A 20,739-nucleotide genomic window follows, 5' to 3' on the forward strand; every position below is an offset into this window, starting at 1 on the left:
AAATGAAAGAAAAAATCCCTCTTAGGTCAAACACAGACCTAGCAGAGACTTGGGCAGCCCTGAGTCCTGACTCAGAGTCACCTAACAGATGCTTTGTAAAGACTATAATGAAAGAAAGCAAATGCAGAGCAATCCTACACTTCCACACTCAAGTAGGCACTGTGGGGACTTTTTAAGCTGGAGGCTACATCTGGAGCCTGATTTTTAATAGCCACAGAGATGCTTACTGCTCAGGTGGTCTTTCTCTGCATGCTGGGGAGGTTTGCCTTGTAAACAGAACAGAGGAACAGCCCCAGGGACTGCTTTGGGCTGATGCAAAAGCAGCTACCACCTGCCCCTGCTCCTCCAGGGAGCCCCAACTTTGGGGCATAATTGGTCCTGGGTTCCTTTGCTGAGAAAGCCAACAAAAGTTATTATTATTAATATAAATTGTGGTGATGGACTCTCTAATTCTGTTCAGAGAGGTTATTATACAGCTATTACACTGCAACAAAATGTGACCACTACTGATCTGGGCTGGTTTGAATTAATGACCCAGAAATGAAAGGCTCTATATCCTATTAACAGTCTGCCAAGCAATGCCAAAGCCCATTACTTTGGTTTATTTGTAACCCATCAGGAAGGACCCAATGCAAATCCAGATCTGGAGTCAATCCAGAGAAACTCAAACAGGCATCTCTACAGTCTCTCTCACAGGCACAGCAGCGACTGCGGTGGGGAAACATTTCCATGGTGTTTTGTTCACTCAGATGCACATGTTGGAGGGTGATGGTAGAAGGCAACTGGGGAGATATGAGAGGGACTTAGACTCCCACTTTGCAAAAGCCATCTGCTGCACCAGAACTGCAAGGTGTAAATGCAAGACAATTACCTTCAATTTTAGCTCTGGTCAGTGCACAACCATATTTTGTACTTTGCTGGTTACAACTGGCAAAAGAGGGGTGGGTTTGGCAGTGGCAAGTGTGCAGGCCCTGGTGTGTACTGTGGGGACAGGTCCAAGCAGGTACAGCCCATTGCCTGAGACGTGCAACCCCTCTCCCTGCTGGTCTATTTGAACCAGCAGGAGCCTTCAGCTGGCAGAGGGCCACCACAACAGGACTGTCCCAGGGCATGTTTCAACCCAGCTCCCCACCCTACTACCCACACAGCTGTTGGTGCAGGGAGTGAAACTTTGGTACCACAGTGATAACTTTATGTCCTTGTGTTAATTCAAGTAATAAAGTGATAAGGGAATACCAAGAATACTGTGCTGGGAGCGCGTTATGATTGTGGGGCCATGTGCCAGTCTTGGCAGCTTGATGCTAGTGATTGCCTATGAAATAGCCCAGGTAGGTTGTGTGCTGGGCTGGCAGCCCATTCACATGCAGCACTGCAGGTTTTCCTATCTGCTTACTGCTGGAGATTGCAAGTAAGGATAAGCATACAAGTGAGCTGAGGCAATCTGCAAAGAAGAAATCACTGAAGAAGAAATCACTGCTTTCTTCCCCATCATTACCATCTGATGTGAAAGGAAGAGGAGAAGGGGGAGAAAAGGCAGCCTTTCCTTCAGGCTGTCTGCATCCTCTGCTCCTGAATGAGCTGATGCAACAGCATCACCACCTCAGCAACTGACTGCAGCCTTGATCCAGTCCAGACTTTCTGCAGATCCCTACTGGAAGTAAGCCATTTTTCTTGAGTGTATTTCCAAGAAACAGTTGACAGGCTTGGCACAGCTATTCCTGGAAATGTTCAATAGGTCATCTTCTGGAAGAGAGTGCTGACTGATGGAATTGAACAGATCTTGTTCTGCATGCTGCGCACCGCTCGCTCCCTCTCCCATGATGTCTTGGCACTTGCCTTTGCTCTGTGCCTCCCGCCTCCTTGGCCTCCCCACCCTCTGGCTTCCGCAGCACACCAGCCTGTGTCCAACCTGCTCTGCACCAAAGTGGCCACAGGATTCAGTGTGCTGGGAACTGTATTCCCCTCCTGGCAGCACTGCCGTGGTTGTCTTGTGCTGCCGGAACAATTGCTGCGTGAAGGCAAACGTCCACAGGCAGTAAATTACAGAGCTGCCCCCTTTGCACACATGCACAGTGCCATGGAAATCTCATGCACGTATGGAGACAGGCATGTGCGTGGCAGTCAGGAACATGGGGACATGAGCTGTCCCTGTTTTTCTCTGATACAAGCATATGCCAGAGATGGGCTTTTAGCTTCTGCGTCATGTCGTTGATTGCCAGCAGCGAGGAAGTTCAGGGTGAAGATATCCTAGGAGAAAGTTGCTTAAGGTGAGGCTCTCTGGCGAGGGAAAAACCCAAGATCCATGTTGGGTGATTTCTTTTGAGCTTCTCCTGTGTTTAACCTGTTTCTGGTGGTAATTGCCAAGGAAGATCTATTCCCTTCACTGTTTTTGGGGCGGATCCTGGCACCTCTTGCTGAGGAAAAGGTCTTGGACAACGATCACAGCCCAACCTGAGCCAGGGCAGATCAGGATGTCTTGCTGGCACTCCCACCCAGGGTGAAGAAGTGCTGCCATGTGCCAGGACACCCCTGCCAATGGCAATGGGGAAGGTCTGGGAGCAGGGACAGTCATTCAACTTCCCTAACCTCTGTTTACCAGTTTTGGCATGTAGAGACTGCCAAGGATTGTGCCCTCAGGTCACCAATCAGGGAGGAAAGTTGCTTCATTTTAGAAAAGCACTTAAGTTTGCTCCATGCAGACTGCCATAGCCTGGCTCTGCAGTGTCCCAACCAGCCTGGCTGCAGACAAGGGAGAGCTCAGGACCCCACTGCATCTGAGCTTCAGGGTCAGGCTTGCCCTTCTGCCCACAATAGGTATTTTATATCCATGTTCAGAGAGATTTAGCATGGCTGGATGATTTTAATTCTGGCCTACATAGCTCCTTATCTTGCTGAAGGATCTTTGCTTCTGTAACAGCACAAGCCAGAAGGTATGCGCTGTTACCACCAACAGCAGCCACGTAATGCTGTCTGATCCAGAGAGGAGCAAGAGCAGGGCTTGTCTTCATGTCCATCCTCAATGCTTTGAGATGGATAAAGCCCTGGAAGTACAGCCTAGGTGTTTAACTAGGATGTGGCACAAAGAGCTGTCCTTGCCTCTGCATTTGGGCTGTGGTGATTCTGCAGGTTAAATAATGTTTTTCTTTTTCTTCTGCAGTCTGTGAATGCAGCTGTTCACTAAAATGATTTTTAAACAATGCTTTGCAGGTTCTGTTTTGTCCCACTTCAATGTTATCCATAAACAATGTACTTGCATGCTGACAGGAGTTAAATTTCATCTACATCTCTAAAAATATCAAGACAAAACACAGTCCAAACAGCTGCCAGAACAGATCCACCAAGTCTTCAGGCAGAGGCTCAGAGAAACTATCCTTTCTCCTTATTTCCCTCCTTATTGCCCCCTCCTTGATCCCCAGCGGCCCAGTGCTTATCTCCTCTAGCCTGTGAGTTCCTAGAACTGCTTTAGCATACAACTGCAGAGGTATTTTAAAAAATGAGGATTGGAAGGAACTCCTTTGTGGTAGTAATGCAAACAGGGGTGAACATGCAGTGGACACTCATTCCCAGTGCCTCTGGAGCAATCTGGAGCAACCCTACCTTCCTGCTCTTAGATGCTGCAAATTTTCGTTGATTGGAAAATCCGAAGGATTGTTTCAAGGCGACAGTAAAATCACTGCCCCTGTTTAGTGGTGAGCGGTGCAAGGGGGGTGACCCTGAGCACACAAGCCACTGACTCCAAACTAGAAGCCCATGAAAGAAAACCATAGCACTCTTGGTCGGTCACCCCATTGCAAACACAAGAACGAACCCTAAAGTGCAGCCCAAAACAAAGACTTTCTCCAGGGATGAGGGAAGGTGTGAAATGAAGGGTTCATTCTAGAGAAACTCTTTCAAAGGGATGATGTCACCCTTCTGAGTGCAGGAATGTGCTTTCACTCTTCAGGTTTTGCTCTCTACCTCCATAGTGTGGGACTGAGGAAGATTTCTCCCATAACCACCCTCTTATGCGTGGGTGCAGTTGCCAGCTGCAGCATGTCCATTGGGATGGAAACCATGCCCATGGCTTCCCTCCCTCATTTCCCTTGCCCCAGCTCCCATGGGTCTTCTCATCCACAGATGGGAACCACAGGCATGCATGCACTGTAGACCTACTGCTGTATTTCTCTAAACTGAGCTCATTGTGGGGTGCACCTGCTCTGCCACGTTGGCAAAGCTGTGTTTTTCCAAAGCTGTGTTTTCTAGTGCTTTTTTAGAGGCATTAATAAACATCTCAAATCATCATTTGTTACTGACTTAATTACTGGTTGTCACCACTCAGCAAGGATTTCAAACAGCTGACAGTGAGAATCACTCTGTCATGAGAAGTATGGAAGAGGAACTCTTGAAAAAAAAGATCTAAAATAAAGGAGGAGTCATTCAGAGCAACATTTTTTGGGGTCCTTGCCTCCTAGGGGGTGGACATACAGAAAAATATGCAAGAGTCTTTTATCAAGCATTCATTCATTCAATCATTCATTCATTCATTCTTAAAAAGCTTCCCAAAGACAAACTTTAAGGAGCTCACGGATGCCAGTGGGACCAGCTCCCACGCCTTCCTCAGGGTCTGGGGTTCCCACCCTGGCAGTGGAGGCTGCAATTCCATGGCCCTCCATTCTAGTGCAATGTTGAGCAGTGGGAGGGCCTTCTAGAAGAGGCAGCTTTGCAAAGCAGTGTCTACCTGAAGAACACACCTTTCACCTGATCCACTAGAGACCACTTTTCTTTATGCAAGACTTGCTGAGTCAGCAGGAAAAGCCATTTATGACTAAATGCAAGTAGGTCAGGGTAAGAGTGAGGAAGGGGTATAGCAGAAATGGGACAAGTTGTGGGGTTTTGAGTAACTGCAGGAGAACTGATTGTCCTCTAGCTGAAAAAGAAATCCTAGCCTACATCCTGGGACTGGATTCATGTGAAAGTTGTATCTTTTAAACCATATAGTGTTTATGAATAGAATATCCTTTCCTAAACCTAGATTCCCTATAGCTTGGTGTCTGCTGATGGGCACCTAACAGTCAGTGTTGCTTTGTCATTTTGTTCAGAGCTGGGGGTTTTTAGAAGCTATTCAAAAACATCTCTTCCATTTTACTTGCCTGTGCATCTCCTTAGTATCTGGACAGCTTGTGGCTGATAGTTTTCAGTGACTCACAGATAAAACCTATTAAAAAAGCCCTGAGCAGTGACGCACCAGATGTGCACTGAAATTTTAAAAACATGCTATGACTTTTTAGGAATACATGCAATTAATATTAAACAGATGCCTGAAGTTTCCTGCACAGCTGTTTCTCTGTTACGTGTCATGACTTTTAATGGCACTGAGGTGAGACACACAGACATGAGGAAAAGCAAGCCTATTCCAAATTCAAGCTTTTAAAATTCGAGCAACAAAGGCTATAGGGGGTGGTGGGGGTGGTGGGGTGAAGCCAAGCTACTAAACTTCTCACAAGGCCCAAAATGGAACGTATTTGCTCAGGAGTGCAAGTGACTTGGTCATGGTAACGATCTACTGCTGAGCATTTTATCACCTTTATTTGACACCCTTGTCCTTGCTGGTTTCCTCCAAAAGATCTATTTTTGTAGCAGGGATCCACTCTGTGTTTTTACACAGCTGGGACCAGAACTCAATTACAAGGCTGCATTTTGTTCCAGAATCCCTCTTGCTGGGCATGAACTGTTTAGACAAACAGAGCAGGTATTTCTCCAAGGAAGTTTGTCTTGCAAGTTTCAATTTCCTTTTATTGGATACATGAACCCTTTATTACCCCCCGAAAGGCCTCCCTGAAATTTACCTTGTCAGGACATTCACAGCTGGTGAGATGGCAGCATTATTGCAGCAGCCAACAGCATTGGCAGCCAGAAGCATCAGGAGCTGAAAACACTTTGTCTCAAAAATCAGTACTTTGGTGGGGTTGGGCGGGGGGGGAGGATTGATTTAATTTGACACAAGGGATGTGATCTCAATTAATGTACACACCTAAGGCTGATCTGGGCATCATTTATAGTCATTGGGGTGTGAATTCATCTCATCATAGAAAAAAGTATAAGAAAAGGTAGATTAATTACACCCAAAAGGCACTGCCTTCTCTCCCTTGACTGTAAAAGGATGTGACAGGGATCAGCTCTGATGTAGGCGTCACAATGGGAGATGTCTATAGTTAGATAAATCCTTTGGCTTTCTAACACCAAATGTTTGGCCAAAGCTAGTCATCTATGCTCCTTCAACAGTTGGTGGAAAAGAGATTCTTTTAGAAGTTATAACGCACTTCTACCTGACAAGGTGGGCTGAATTGCCTGCCTGTAGGGCCCATCTTCATTCTGCTGTCCATAGGAGAAGTGTAGGAGACATGCCTGATCATTAGCTGGTGAAAGTCAGTGAAGCTGATGAAGGGATGATGTCAGGTCTCCAACTTTTAGGGGTTCTTTTCTTCAGGTTCCCATCCTCCTCATTCACCACCTCAGTAAGGCTGCAGCTCATCTTTGGCTGGTACATCTTGGGCTGTGTCAGTACCTTTGGGTTTCTTTGCGTATCTCTTCTGGCTCCAGGATTAAACATCTACAGTAACACATGAAAGCCCCTGGATGACAAACAGTTCCAAACTAGGTACTCTCCAGTCCCTTACATATATGGTGCAGTTTCCCCTCCCACACACTGCCTTCCATCCCACAGGGATCTCCTGTGGCCCCATATTTCTCCAGCAACAGCTGCTGTCATTCCCTATGTCATTTTGGAGTCTTGTTATAGTTCTGGTATTTGCTTTCTCACTATTCATCATGCACTCTGCAGAGAGTCACAGCCAGTTTATCAGTTACCAGGAGCATGCTTTCTGGGCTGAAAAGCAATTTCCTTTTCTCCTCTTGTTGCAGGAGCCTAAAGAGAGTTTGATTTATACCATCGGTTTTAGATTTAAAAATCTTCAGCTTCACCTAGGTACATTTCCTGGAGATCAGCAATGCTTAGTATAGTAAGCATTTAGTAATGCTTAACAGATGAGCAATTCTGTTATGCCATACGATCATTTCTTATACATTAGGTCTGGATTTTTCCTACCATGTTAGTTATAGCCACTGTTGAACACTGTCATTCTTCTTTTCCTCTATCTCCTACCAAGCTTATGATCCCAGGAGAGGTCACAGCAGTGAATGTGGCAACCCTGCATTTGCCTCTTCTGATCAGCTGCACTTCTAGCTTGCTATTGTTCAGCACTCCTACTTTGTTGCTGTAATAGCCCTTAAAAACGTAAGTGTTCACCAACATGCTCATGTAGGAGAACACAATGGCATCATCTGAGAAATGTCTGCCGGGAAATGGCATTCACCACTGCACGGATGGCTTAAACTCAACTGTTGGATTTCTGCAGGGCTCGTCAGAAATATGAGCCACTGTGGTTCACCCTGAGGGTCTACACAAACCCACTCCTCCATGGTAGGGGAGGCACAGTGGTACTGGCCATGCATCAGGCCCAGCTTGGGCATACAGCAAAAAGGCACCATGAGGAATGAGCAGGAACACAGGCCTCTGTACTGGGCCTAGCACTCACCCCTTAGTCTCTTCCAAGTTTGGAACAGGTTGCTCAGGGAGGTGGTAGATGCCCCAATCCATTCAAAGCCGGGTTGGACAGGTCTCTGAGCAAACTGGTCTAATAGTTTCCCAGCTGATTGCAATGGGCTGGACTAGATGGCCTTTAAAGGTCCCTTCCAACCCAAATTATTCCATGATTCTATGATTTTATAAAACTTCAGAGAACAACCTGCATTTGTAAGATGGGACAGTTGTGAGAGATTTTGAAGCAGCTGATATTTCTGTTGAGTTAATTTGGTTCCCAAGGAACCAGCTATTTTGGTTGCCAGTGTCTTGAAGCAAGGCTGTGCTTTGACTCATAGGCCCATACCAGAGCTGGGCAAGTCCCTCACAGCCTCAGACCAAGCAGGATTCTCCAGCCAATGGAGCCTGACCTTCCCATGCTCCAGCTCCACCAGAACTGCACCCAATAGCTTGGGCATTTAGACCTGTTCCCAACCCATGGCCTGAAAACCATCAGGATGAAAACCCATTGGATGGGATGGCCAAACCTCATTGTCCAGCCCTGCATGGTGCATGTCCTGATACTGTCAGAGCAGTCCTGTCCCCTGTGTGGTAGGGCAATGGTGGCTCTGCACCCCTCGGCCACCGCTGGGTGAGCGGAGGCCACAGTCAAAAGTGTTTTCTGTGGTTAGCAGTGCTTGGCCAAGTGCCTACTGGTGCTTCTCTTGGAGGATGGCTTTGCTTCAGTCTCTCATGGCTTGTCACCTTGCCAGGATGCACGCCTTGTGGAATTAGCTTTTGGAAATCACAGCTGGGTGATTCACAAATTTCACAGCCCTGTGAAAATTGTCCCTTCTAGGAAAGCATGTTAAACCTGGAGCCATCCTGTCAGCTGGATTTCAGAGTTAAATCTGTGTTGGTAATGTCTGACTCAGAAGCAAAAAAAAGAGAAAGAAAAATCCTACTTTCTGTGGCATGTGCTGGCATCTAAGGACAGGCGACTAGAAGGCAGGGACCTGGAGCAGCACTGGACTGGGAGAGAGCCCTCTGGGAGCTCTGAAGCATATTCCCTCCTCTCTTGACCTCCTTTATTTATGTCCTCTACATGCTTATGCACACACGTCCCTCTCTGACCTGCTTGCTATTCCCTGGCTTTACCAGATGCACAACAGCTGACTCCCCAGAGGCCCAAGCTGATATAGAAGCAGGGAAACCACCAACCAGTCACAGGGAGCTCAGTCTACAGCTGAAACAGAGAAATCACAGACCTCAAACTCACAGCAAACTGGTCAGCCAAACTCAGGACTTCATTTCCGCTGTGATTTTCTCCAGATCTTTGTTATTACTCTTGACTGCTGATATTATGGGGCTCTTGCTTTAGACAATTAGTTTCAGAGGTTTAGTTGATTTCCCTTTTTCAGAGTTCTGTGGGACCCACATATTTGGTGGTGGGTGAGAAAATCTAAGTGTATCACAAGGACATAAACCTCTGGTTGCCTCTTCAAGGCCCATGTTGACATGCTTTGTACTGTGACTGAGAAGCACATCCATGCTTCTCAGAGCTCCCTTTGCTCTGCAGAAATTTTTGGGGCTCCTGGTTGCCATGCAATGGCTGCTTGCTTTGACAGCAACCCTGAGTGTACACAATCTCAGGCTCACTACGCCTTCATCAAAATTTGCTCACCAAAAGTCTGCATCACAAGTTGCAATGTAAAGTGGTTTCTCAAACGTTGCAGTCAGGACCAGAAATGGAGAGCAAGAATATGTAATTATTGGGGCTCATTTCACATGCAGACATCAGACCCAATGCCATAGAGACCTCAGTGAGAGGCAAGTAAAATTCCTTCAGAAGGTTTGGTTTCCCAGGTCTCTTTGTGGCTTGTTTATTAATCCTGAGATTTTTCTCAGAAGTCTTTATTATCCAGAACATGGGTGTGTGCTGTTCGCATGCTGCTTCTTGGAAATTACTGGGAGGCAACTTACTGGGAGGTAATTCTAGATGGGAATCTGAACAAAAGGTGTTGCTTAAGCATTTCGAAGAATAATTGAGCACTTGCTATGCAGTTTGTTTAATAACCTGAAAGACAGATCCTTATCAGAAGCCTCCACATGCTCTAGTTACTCAGTTGCTTTCTTATTTAAATAAAGCCTATCAAATATATACATAAAAATAAAAGTACCTCATAAAAGGCAGTTTCACTAAGGTGTGCCTGCTCTAGATAATTAAATTAAATGCTATATTTTTCCTCCTAGTATGTCTTTATATAATTTTTTTTAAAGGCTGTGTGCCTGTTGGGCTTTCAAGGGCAATGACTGAGTCATGAGTCCCCAGCACTACTCCAGTTAAGGTGCCACGGTGGCAGATGTAGTTGTTGGCTCATCCTGACTGGTCTCAACCAAGTGGAAACGCTCCCAGCCCCTTCCTGGAGTTCACAAGGTGAAGCTGGGAAGTTTCACCCTCCTGATGGAGAAAGTATCACTAAAAAAAATCAAAATACACATTGAAGCAGTGTAAGAATCTCTGTGTACCTGCTTCCTAGAGAATGGAGTTCAGTTTACATGTAAAAAAAACCCAAAACACCCCACTCTAGTTTGCAAGGAAAACTGAATGATTGTCTTCAGGATAACCCAAAACTAGTGTTACAAAGATAGACAAGTATAATAAATAACAATAAAATAGCTTATGATTGAAAACACAGTGAACAATGATATGCAGAAGTTGCAGGTAGTAGAATAATTGCACATTTTCAAAGTAAGAAGGACTAACACTTGAGGCCCACACCTGAGCTTCATGCCACTGGGCAAGCTTACTTGACAGCTACCAAATGACCAAGTGCAAGCTTCCCAATGGCAGGGAAAAATTCCTTCTACAAGCACAGAACCCAAACCAGAGAGGAAGTGCTAGATCAATTCTGAATTTAAGAAAAAAAGATATTGTTAAGCCTGACTCCAGAAATACATCTTCAACTAGGAACACTGCTGATGGGTGCTAAGCTTGAGCAGTGCTCCCAGCTAAGATGTTGTCCTAACCTGCACTGAGCCTGTTCATGGAGGTGACTCTGTCATGCAGAAACAGGACCTTGGGCATTTGAATAGAGTGCCTAGGCACACATTTCGCAGGACAGCCCTCACAAGAGAGAGAAATAACTCACCAGCCAGTGAAAGGGCCTTTGAGCACGTGCTGCAAGGAGCTGCTAAGGAGGTCTCTGTGCATCCTCTCCATGTGAATGAACTTGTTGCTGGTGTGGTGAAGGTCTGGCTGTCATCCTGAGAACCCGGTGGCCTCTCTGCACAAATCTCAGCAGCCACAGCAAAGCACAGAACCTCTGCCCCAGGGTCTACTGGGTTTATCCCTCTCATGGCCTGTGGCCAGTTCAAGTGCTTGCTTCATTTGATCCTGCCTGCCCTTTCCCAAGTCTGACAGCAAAGACTGGTTATGTGTGGGTCAGATGTGAAAGTTGCAAAAAAAGAAGAAAATCCACAGATTTCTATTACATTTTGCTTCTTTTGGGTCACCAGTGGCTTTGAGACCTTGATCTCAAGGTGGAAAACTCCATTAATGTATTAATGGTCTCCTGAGCCATCAAATCCCAGGTTTTATGGGATTATTCTCATTGCAAAACCCAAAATTATCTTTGTTTTAGAGACTTACCAATATGCTTTGTTGAATGGTTCCACTTTTCTGGGTTTTTTTCCTTTTTCATAGCATTTACTTTGAAGTGAACAGTGCAAAGTAGTACTTGTGGCAGTGAAAAGAGGACCCCACAGCCTAGAATGCTTATTACATCCACAAAACTGCCTTTCTTTTTGATTGCCTCAAATCCAAAAAAACTGCTTTTTCAAAAGGAGATAGTAAAAGTACCATGCCTCAGCAGGTTCCAATTAAAGAAGGCCTAATCCAAAGTGCACTGAAGTTAATAAGAGACTTTTTGTCTTTTTACTGTTGGGGCTTGGACCAGACATCGGTTTCAGAAATGGTACCTGTATCACATACAGGTGTTTTAATGCAGACTCCTCCTGCAGAAGAGACAGGAATCTTCCTGTGCCATCATCAGCTCTACCCACCAGTTTCAAAGGAAAATTGCAATTAATCTTTTTCCACAACTAAAATGCTAGGTTCAGAGGTGAATTCTGCTAAAACACATACTAATTTTTTAATCTGTGTATTTTTGTTTCTGGAAAATGCTCATTTTTCTCAGGTAAGCAGTTAAAAAAGACACTGCATTCAGGGTGGGGAAAAAGCCAGAACACTGAATTTATTTTCATATCTTTAGATCTTAGGTGACAGTAAGACACCTTGAAATTTAAAAATCTTTTCATTTAGTGAAATTTGGACAAAGATTTTGAATCTTCACTGTAAATAGACAAAGGTTTTATCAACTGTCCTTTTAGCTCTACTTCTACTGTGTCTTGACATTGGTCTATGTCTATGGAGAATATGGAAGCTTATAAACAGCTTTATATATATTTATATATTAGCTCTCAGAGACTGTTTTCATTTCCAATAAGAAACAAAATCGGCAGCATGACCACATTTAGCATTAGATGAGCATGCCTTTTATTTTCTTTAACTATAATATGACATTGTTTATTTTTTCAGACTTCTGCAAAATGTTTTATTCCATAGATCAATGGCCATCATAAAATATGACTGCAGATGGAAATTTCCCTCCATATCTGGGAGAAGTGGTTAACACATGAATGCATTTTCATTGGCAGTCTGACATGCTTTTACCCTGAGAAGATCCTTCCTTTGTGATTATTCATACAGCTTATGCAGGTGAGAATTAGTGTTCTTAGGTCTCGCCTATTGCCATGTTAAGAGTCCACCTGTACTTGCAGCGTACAAACCAGTTTTATAGAGCTTATTTACCACTCAGAAGAGTTAAATGGGATGTCAGAGTCTCCTCTGGAGACCAAGGAAGAAAATCAATGATGACTTCTTCCAAGGACTGCAAGTTATGCCATCTGTTTCACTTGAAGCTCCAGAAGTGGCCACATTTTATGCTTTCCTGTCCTGGAACTCCTAAACTCTGCCACAAATAAGTAGATACCAATAATACCAAGTTTCACTAGTGAGGATTTTTCAGTATTGATTAAGAAACCTAAACACATTAGAGTGAAGTTTCTTCTGGCTCACCTTTGCCAAACTCACACTCCATCCCAGAGCCCAAAGTGGCTGCACACCTCACCACAAGCAGTGGAACTGGGGTTCCCCTGGAAGCCAGCCTGCCCCCTGCACCAACCCTGGAAGCACAGTGGGCAGGGAGGACAGGAGCCCCTGTGCAGGTCTCCTGTCATCACCTAAACTTTGGCACAAGAGAGTTTGAGGTAAAAGGAGAGATGGGGAACTCACTGAGTTGCCTCGGTCCTGAACAACACTCAAGTTGCAGGCTTGTCCATGAGATTTAAACAAATAATATTTGCTCTTAAATTAGCAGAAAAAATTAAACATTTTCAGATCTTCTGAGTGTTCTATGAGAGAATAAGAGGCCTTACTATACATCTGAAGAATTAAACTGTCCTAATTGCATCCTTGTGCAAAATAAAGCATTACATACAAAAGAAAAATATTTTTTAAGTGGATGGAAAAATCCACTGGGTTAAAGGAATACTACTGTCAGTTAAATGTATCCCTGCATTTGTGCAGTGCAAAAACAAGCTTTAATAAAAATGAAGAATCTAATAGGAACATTTCCATGAATTTTAAAATAGCAGCAATGGAAACAATCTCATAAAACAAGTAAACCTCTCCCTCCAATATTTGCAACTCAAGTATTAGAGCATTCATTTAAGCCCTGGGAATGTGAAAGCAACTATAAATTATGAATTATATGCTTTTCTCTACAATATGAGAAGCCAGATTTTATAGTCTTTGTCTAGCTGTGGCTCCTGTAATTTTAGTACCAGGTGCAAGGGTTGTACCATTTAGCCCACCTAAAGAAACTGGAGAAATTACCTGATATGATACTCACCTATCAGGTTTCCAGTGGCCCATAGCAGATGCTCAGACAGATGCCTATCTTGAAAGGAAGCCTTATTTGGCATAAAATTTCCTATCAACTGAAGATTGTTTTCTTAACCATTAAATAGATTCTGAAGTATATTAGTTATGGATTACCTGACATGGGCCATGGCCAGCAGGTTGAAGGAAGTGATTAGTGACCACTTCTCCGCTCTTGTAAGACCCCACCTGGAGTGCTGCTAACAGCTCTGGAGTCCATACACAGGAAGGACATAGAAGTACTGGAGTCCAGAGAAGTGCCATAAAGAGGACCAGAGGGCTGGAGCACCTCTCCTGAGAGGAAAGGCTGTGATAGTTGGAACTGCTCAGCCTGCAGAAGAGAAGGCCAGGGAAAGACCTTATAGCACCATCGAGTACCTGAAATAGACCTACAAGAAAGCTGGAGAGGGACTTTTTACAAGGACACGTGGTGATAGGATAAGGAGGAGTAGCTTCCAACTGGAAGAGGGTAGGTTTAGATTAAATATTAGGGAGAAATTCTTAACTATAAGGGTGATTAGGCACTGGAACAGATTGCCCAGAGATGTTTGGATGCCTCATTCCTGGAAGTGTTTAAGGCCAGGTTGGATGGGGTTTTGAGCAAACTGGTGTACTGAAAGGTGCCCATGGTAGTTGTGTTGGAGCTAGATGATCTTGGAGGTCCTTTTCAACCCAAACCATCCTACGATTTCATGAAATGAAGAACATGAAATGTAAAGTTCACCCAGAGAAGAAGGCACCAGGGTCCTGTAAGTGTGCCCATTACATTCCTTTACTGCCCAGACTGGTTGCCTCCTTGGAGCACTGTGATCATTCTGAGTTAACTGGGGATGAACTGCCTTGAAGACCAGTCTTATGTTCAGACTTGGTCCTTGCTGGTTCAGAGCAAGGTAAGGTACTTACATTTATGACACTAGGAGTCAACTGCTTCCTCTAAATCACATTTTCAGTAGTTTCTCCTGTCAACCATCTCTAGCTTTTTTTCCTCCGAACTGCTGTCAGGAAGACTGCTTTGCCTCTCCTCCCTAATATGCAAACCATGCTCCCGTCAATCTCACTGGCAGAATTGCTTCAAAGTCCTCATCCCACTCCCTGTGCTGGGCTGTGCTCATATGAATTTGCCAAATGTCTGTACACCTGTTCTGGGATGGTTCTCCACCTAAAAAAGAACATGTTGGCATTAAAGCATTGTGAAACAGAAAAAATAAATAAATCCCAAACCCTAAATTAATTTAGCTTGTTTATCTGGAATTTGTTGATACAGTTAATCTCTGGAAGCAGGATATGAATAGTTGAGATCTGAATATGATTAGTTAAGATCTGAGTGAGGTATAACAGTATCACAATTTACTGAGGGTCATAACTGTATACAGAAGATTAAAACCAAAATATTACCAGATAGCTTCAGAACCTGCAGGAGCCAGATCCTGCCAGGATATATTTTCTGTTTCTATGCTTCTAAAAACCAAGGCACATAGGATTTCTTTAAATTCTTTTTGTCTTTTCTAATTTCCTATGTATTTCAAAATTTAGGTATAAAACTAACAAATTTAAAAAAATAAAAAGCAATAAAGTTCATTCTTGCCCCAGTAAAGACTTCAGACAAGGCTGTTAAGCTGTGAAATTAGAGCAAATTTTGAAGGATGGGAAGTTCTTTGGCAATGACTCTGTAGATGAAACAGTCTAAAGTAACTTATTCATAAATAGACCTAGAAACTCAGCATCAAAATTCTGTTCTTCATTTACTGCACAGCAAATTGCTCAGGGAGAATTAAAATGTATTCTGCCTCTTAGCTTTAGGCCTCAGGGAGCAGCTGGTCACTCCCATTGCCTTTGGGTATCCTGCAGACTGATCTCCACTTGCCTGGTCAGCAAAAATCTCAGTATTTTTTTCCAGCAGGAATAAAATTCCCATGACAGAAGGGGAGGAGGAGAAGAGCACAAACTTTACTGTTTTTCTGTATAAAATCATATCTTCATTGGTGGTACAATTACACTGGCAAAGAACTGAGGACAGCAGTGCCAAAACTGCCCCATGAGGTGCAGAAAAGCTGGTAAAAAGTAAATAAGCCTGGTGGACGGCTGAGGAAAGCTGGAGGGAGAATAGTGGGAAGTTCATCTTGACCAGAAAGGACTTGAAAAATTCACTATCCTGTTGGGTGTGCAGTGGTCAGAGCAATGTGCCTATGGATGTTTGACCTCACCATGAAACAAGATTGCCTGGATACAGAGCACAGTTCAAAGACTCCGCAGGCACCAGAAGGTCTCCCAGTTTATTTATGGACAACTTTTTTAGGCTGCTTCTTGCTCAGTTTACTTGGTTCTTGCCTACTTCTGGTCACTTTTCTACTGTGTGTCTTCCTTGAGAACTCCCCACCTGTGACATGGCATATGCACATAGGGCCTGCCTGCAGAAACCTACACCCACTAAATAATAACTGCAGAAACCCTCACAAGCACACTACAGCCCTGCTACTTCCACTTAGGACCTTTTTCAATGGCAGACAAAAGTGACAGCCATCTATCCTAGCAAGAAACTGTACGTGGTGATACTTCTATAAATGTGAAATTAGCCACCTGCAATAACTGTTGTAAAATTGTTAAATTAGTAATGGTGATTAGTCTCATTTCTTGCTATAATATCAGGGAACTAGCATGAAACAGCAGTAAAAAGTCTCCAACATAGTCCAGAAAATAAGTGAAACCAAATCTTGTGCCCTCAGTGAAATCAAAAGCCTTGCTGAACTCACTGCAGGCCTGCCTGCTTGCAAGAACTTTGTCACCCAAATCCCCACTGAAACAGCACAAAAGGGAACAGGAAAGAGTGATCCATTTTTTAATGTCTGCTAAAAATTAATCTGGCATGAAAAGAATTACAAGTCATAAGATGCCACAGAAAACTGTAATGTTTAAGCTTAATAAAACCACAGTTCCCAACCCCACTTTTTTTACAGTTTGAGGCATCCGATCTTCAACATACATTTCCATTCTCGTTACTTAATTTAATGAAATGTGTGGAAGCTCTGAATAAATAGCATGTCTTCACTCAAGCATGTACTGTATCACTGAAGGATCCACTTCCTCTGCCATCAGACTGGCATGCAGTCTTTGGATTGTTGCTTTTTTCCCCAAACGCTGTTTCCACAGGACAAATGCAGCTACGATCTGCGACTGCAGGTTGTGAGGGTGATTGACTTTACATCGATAGATGTCAGTATGGGACAAACCCAAGCACAGAACTATATGCTCCCATTCAGGTCCCAGCCTCCTCGCCAGCTTGTTCAACTGCTGATCTGTCGGTGACATCTTCAAAATGCATGGTGCAACTTCAGTTATGTCTGTAAAAGAGAGAAAGAAAAAAAAAAAAAGAAAGAAAAAGCATGTGTGTCACTAGGCAATGCTGCAAGAATTAATGGGAGACATTGACAAAGGAGGGAATAAGCATGAGCAAGGCTGAGGTGAAAGAATTAATTAATTAAAGAAACAGAATACATATTTACCTAGAAAAATTAATTATGTAATGAACCAGAAGATTAATCAGAAGAAAACTATTGCTCAGTAGACCATACTAGGGAGCCTTGTGATTTTGGATATCAGTAATCCAGACATCAGAACTGTACACCAAAGCCAAGACTTCCAGAAGTAATTATAGATTTCAGGGTAGTGAACAAGAAAGGTCTTCAGGGAACCTGTTTCCAGCAGCCATCATCCTCAATGTGTTTGCACCAGTATGATATAGTGACAAACATGGGACCAATAATTCCTTATTACTCCTATTCTGTGACTCCATTTATACACTTCACAAATAACTTTGATCTCTTACTTAATAGGCATTACTCTTTTTTTCTTCTGAGGGTTGTTCAAAGGAAATTCTGTCCTAAGATGCTACTTACCTATTCTGCCCTGTCATGTATAGCAAACTCATCTTGAGGAGACCAGCCTTGAGGGCTTTTCCTCTATTTGAATTAATCTATAAGCATGGTTCAGGTGAACCCAAATGAACAGGGCATCAACAGTGTTCACAAATACAAGTTATGCTTCTTTATCCCTCAGCCCAGTTCTTATAACACTCCTGAAAGCAGGCATGTATGTGCCACAGCTCCATTCATCTGAGCTCCTTGAAGATGTTTTCAGGAGAATGCAAGGAGGTCCCATTTTTTCTCAGAGATTTTTGCCTGATGTTTAGTCCCATAGGATTGTCCACATACCCAAGAGAATGCACTCTTCATCCAAAAAGATGTTTCACATTAAACTGGTGCCAGAGGAGGACAGGATCAATTCAACTACCAAAACAGCTTTCATAGGAAGCATTAAGATAGCTGTAATTATCAGCAGTAAAAATCTTGTAGGGACTGAAGCAAGCATTTCTTACAAACACAACTGATCTCTTTATGTGTTCCCTTGAATAATCTGGTAATTAAAATAAAATCCTGAAAGTACTCATACAAACAGTGTTAGTAGCCAAGTGAGAATACAGTGCTATTCAGAAACATGCTGTGTGAGATCCAGCTCACCTAACTACAGATAACACCTATTGAACTAAATATGCTAGGATTAATGACTGCTGAGAAGAGAAATAGACTCTTCTAAAATACAAACCCTCTCACTGGAAAGAAGATGTCTAAAATAATCAGATTAATTAACTGAACTCCTCTAAATGTGCACATTTCTCTCCACTTAGTGTAAAAGGAGAACTGGGTATAAGCTCAAATGTTGACGCTGATGCTGTAAACAGCCAGTGCCAGTGAAATGATTCTCTTCCTGTAAGTTCAAACCACATGCCAGCCTTTAAAAAGGTGCATTTAGAAAACCAGCATAAAATACCTACAAAGTATATTTGTTCTTCAATAGCTTTTGTGATCAAAAGCTGAAATGAAGAGTCAATGCAGTCTGCAATTGCTGTTCTACTTCTCTTGCTGAAGATACCGCAAAAAAACACAGGCAAAATATCTCCTTGAAAAATGCTGATTATAGCCTGTTGGTCTAAAGCAGCAGACTCCCTACAGAAATGCTGCTTTGCAAAATCTAATTTATTGCTCCAATATCATGCTCACAGTCTCCACTACAGCAGAACAGCAATACCAGAAAGCACATTCCTTCATTTTATCAGAAATAATTGTTTTCGCATAGAACATCCAGAGCCTGCAAATGTTTGTATAATTTCAGCCAAATAATACACAAGAACTATACAAAGCTGCTTTGAGTAAAGAGAAAATTGCTTTCTGAAGACTATTTAGGTCTCTTTGATCTTTTTGTCTCCAGACAGCCAAAGGAATCTGGGGCAAGTGCTGGTTTGTGGATAGGGCAGAGGATGCACAACTTCTGAAGAAGGCTGAGCAATACCAGTGGGACTGCCCTATGCTGTCACATCACATGTGATACCAGTTTCACAGGTAAGTCAGGACAAGGCAGTGTATTTCATGAATGCAAATAGTTGAGAATAAAATAAATATATCTACACTGTGCTGTCACCAACAATACTTTTTGATATTAAACCCTTTCCTTGGCTTATGGTCAGCTACTAAGTGTGTACCCACAGCAGTAATACCTGCCAGCCTGGGCTTTTTGCTCTCACACTAAAGTTTTTATATGTCACATCCACTATCAGAATGATTTTACGATACTGAAATGTGATCAAGAAGGAAGGCCTAACAATAATACATGTCAGCTTGTCCATCCAGCCTTTGATATTAGACAGGCTTTTTTTTACTACAATAAGTATCTTGCGTTCAGTCTGTTATCATCCCTTTAATTAGGATCAGAATAAAACCCATCCAGGAGATCTTTTCATCTTATGCTACCATCTGATTCTAATATGGATGTGGAAAACTCTGGGACAGAAGCCAAATGTTAAATTTAATACAAAGGACTGGTATTTCAGTCTCATTTTCTTTTCTTTGATAGCTCATTTTCAGCTCTGATACAAAAACACTGAGGAAAATCGGAGATAAATATATCATGACAGACAATATTATTTAGAGGTATAGAGAAATATTTAGTGAGAACTTTCCGTTATGACAAATGCAAAATCACAAAAAGATCTGGGTAAATTCTAGGATTAATGTCACTCCTAATTTAATAAACCTAATGGTATTTGAGGTGAAATAGAAATGAGTTCTCTGTGCTCATGCCCAAACTGTTTTGCATATATTGCAAAAATATTAAAGATACCTTTTATTTTAGCTATGTTTACTACAAACTCTCATTTATAATCTCCGCTTGTCAGGAACAGCCTGAGGGAGGTAATGAGATTAGAGAAAAAGTTTCAATTATACAGATCCTGCTGTTGCATTTGAAAGGTACTTTTAGGATACTGAGACCTCATTTTTGAAAAAAAAGGTCAAGTTTTTCTTGTTCTAGGTGGGTCTGACGAGTAGGTGTACGTGCTTCTGTCAGGCAAGAGCTTCTGCTTAGCAAAACGAGGAGTGCACTGTTAAAAATGCGAAGTGGAAGAAGTGGGGCATGAGGCACCACCAGAGGGTGTTGAGGGATGCTCTGGAGTAGGCAACTTGTGCTGCTGTCACCTCCACCGAGAACACCAAGTGAAACACTGTGTCCAGCTGTGGCCATGGTCTGGGCTGCAAGGTGCCAGGGCCACATTCTGCAGAGATTTAGAGGCTGAAGTCTCACTGCTCATGCTGAAGCCACTAAGGTCCTGAGGAATGAGGAGACAACAGCTCTGTGCTGGGGAGAGAGCCAGCCTGGTGCAGAACTTCTCTCCTGGGACCACCAGCCAGCTGGCTGGCATGGTTCTTGGGACCATGAAAATCCCCTTCCCTAGGGCTGGAGATGGGAAGGACACTCTCCACTCTGGCTGTGAAGCTGAAACTTCACAAAGACCTGCAGCTCCTTCTATTCAAAGCTGTAGCATGAGGGAATGTGCTTCTCCCCATTGCTGGTGAAGGAAGCTCATCCACACTGAGCTTTATCCTAGTTGTTCTAGTTAAAAACCAGGAGACATTGACAACTTCTGGCCTGTGTGCACATCTGTACTTCCAGACCACTGCACAAAACAGGAGTTACAGTGGTGCTGGTGAGTGTGGATAGGAAACACAAGACATAGATATAAATAGTATCACAGATACAGACCAGACAAAACAGTCACCCAGGTAACAAAGATACAAAAAACACAGGGGGAAAAGGCAGAGAGTCACCGCTTTTGCATTTCTTTTTCTTT

The 20,739-nt window shown here is 43.2% G+C and overlaps 1 protein-coding gene across 2 annotated transcripts in view; it reads right to left on the reverse strand.

Annotated features, from left to right (window-relative positions):
* Positions 1 to 13,716: 13,716 nt before the first annotated feature.
* LOC131592171 (death domain-containing protein CRADD-like) overlaps positions 13,717 to 20,739 on the reverse strand; it is a 79,447-nt gene continuing 72,424 nt past the window's right edge. The window contains exons 3-5 of one of the 2 annotated variants that reach the window (XR_009280527.1): positions 16,543 to 16,900; positions 14,466 to 14,721; positions 13,717 to 13,893 (exon numbers count right to left, since the gene is read on the reverse strand). Coding sequence is in view for 1 of the 2 variants with exons in the window: in XM_058863492.1 (XP_058719475.1) it covers positions 16,605 to 16,900 (296 nt within the window). In the remaining variant the exon portion in view is untranslated. Of the gene's footprint in view, positions 13,894 to 14,465; positions 14,722 to 16,396; positions 16,901 to 20,739 lie in introns of those variants that run through there. The other variant, XM_058863492.1, reaches the window with a different exon arrangement.

This window comes from Poecile atricapillus, chromosome W (assembly GCF_030490865.1).
Source record: "Poecile atricapillus isolate bPoeAtr1 chromosome W, bPoeAtr1.hap1, whole genome shotgun sequence".
In the NCBI taxonomy this organism is placed as follows: Eukaryota; Metazoa; Chordata; class Aves; order Passeriformes; family Paridae; genus Poecile; species Poecile atricapillus.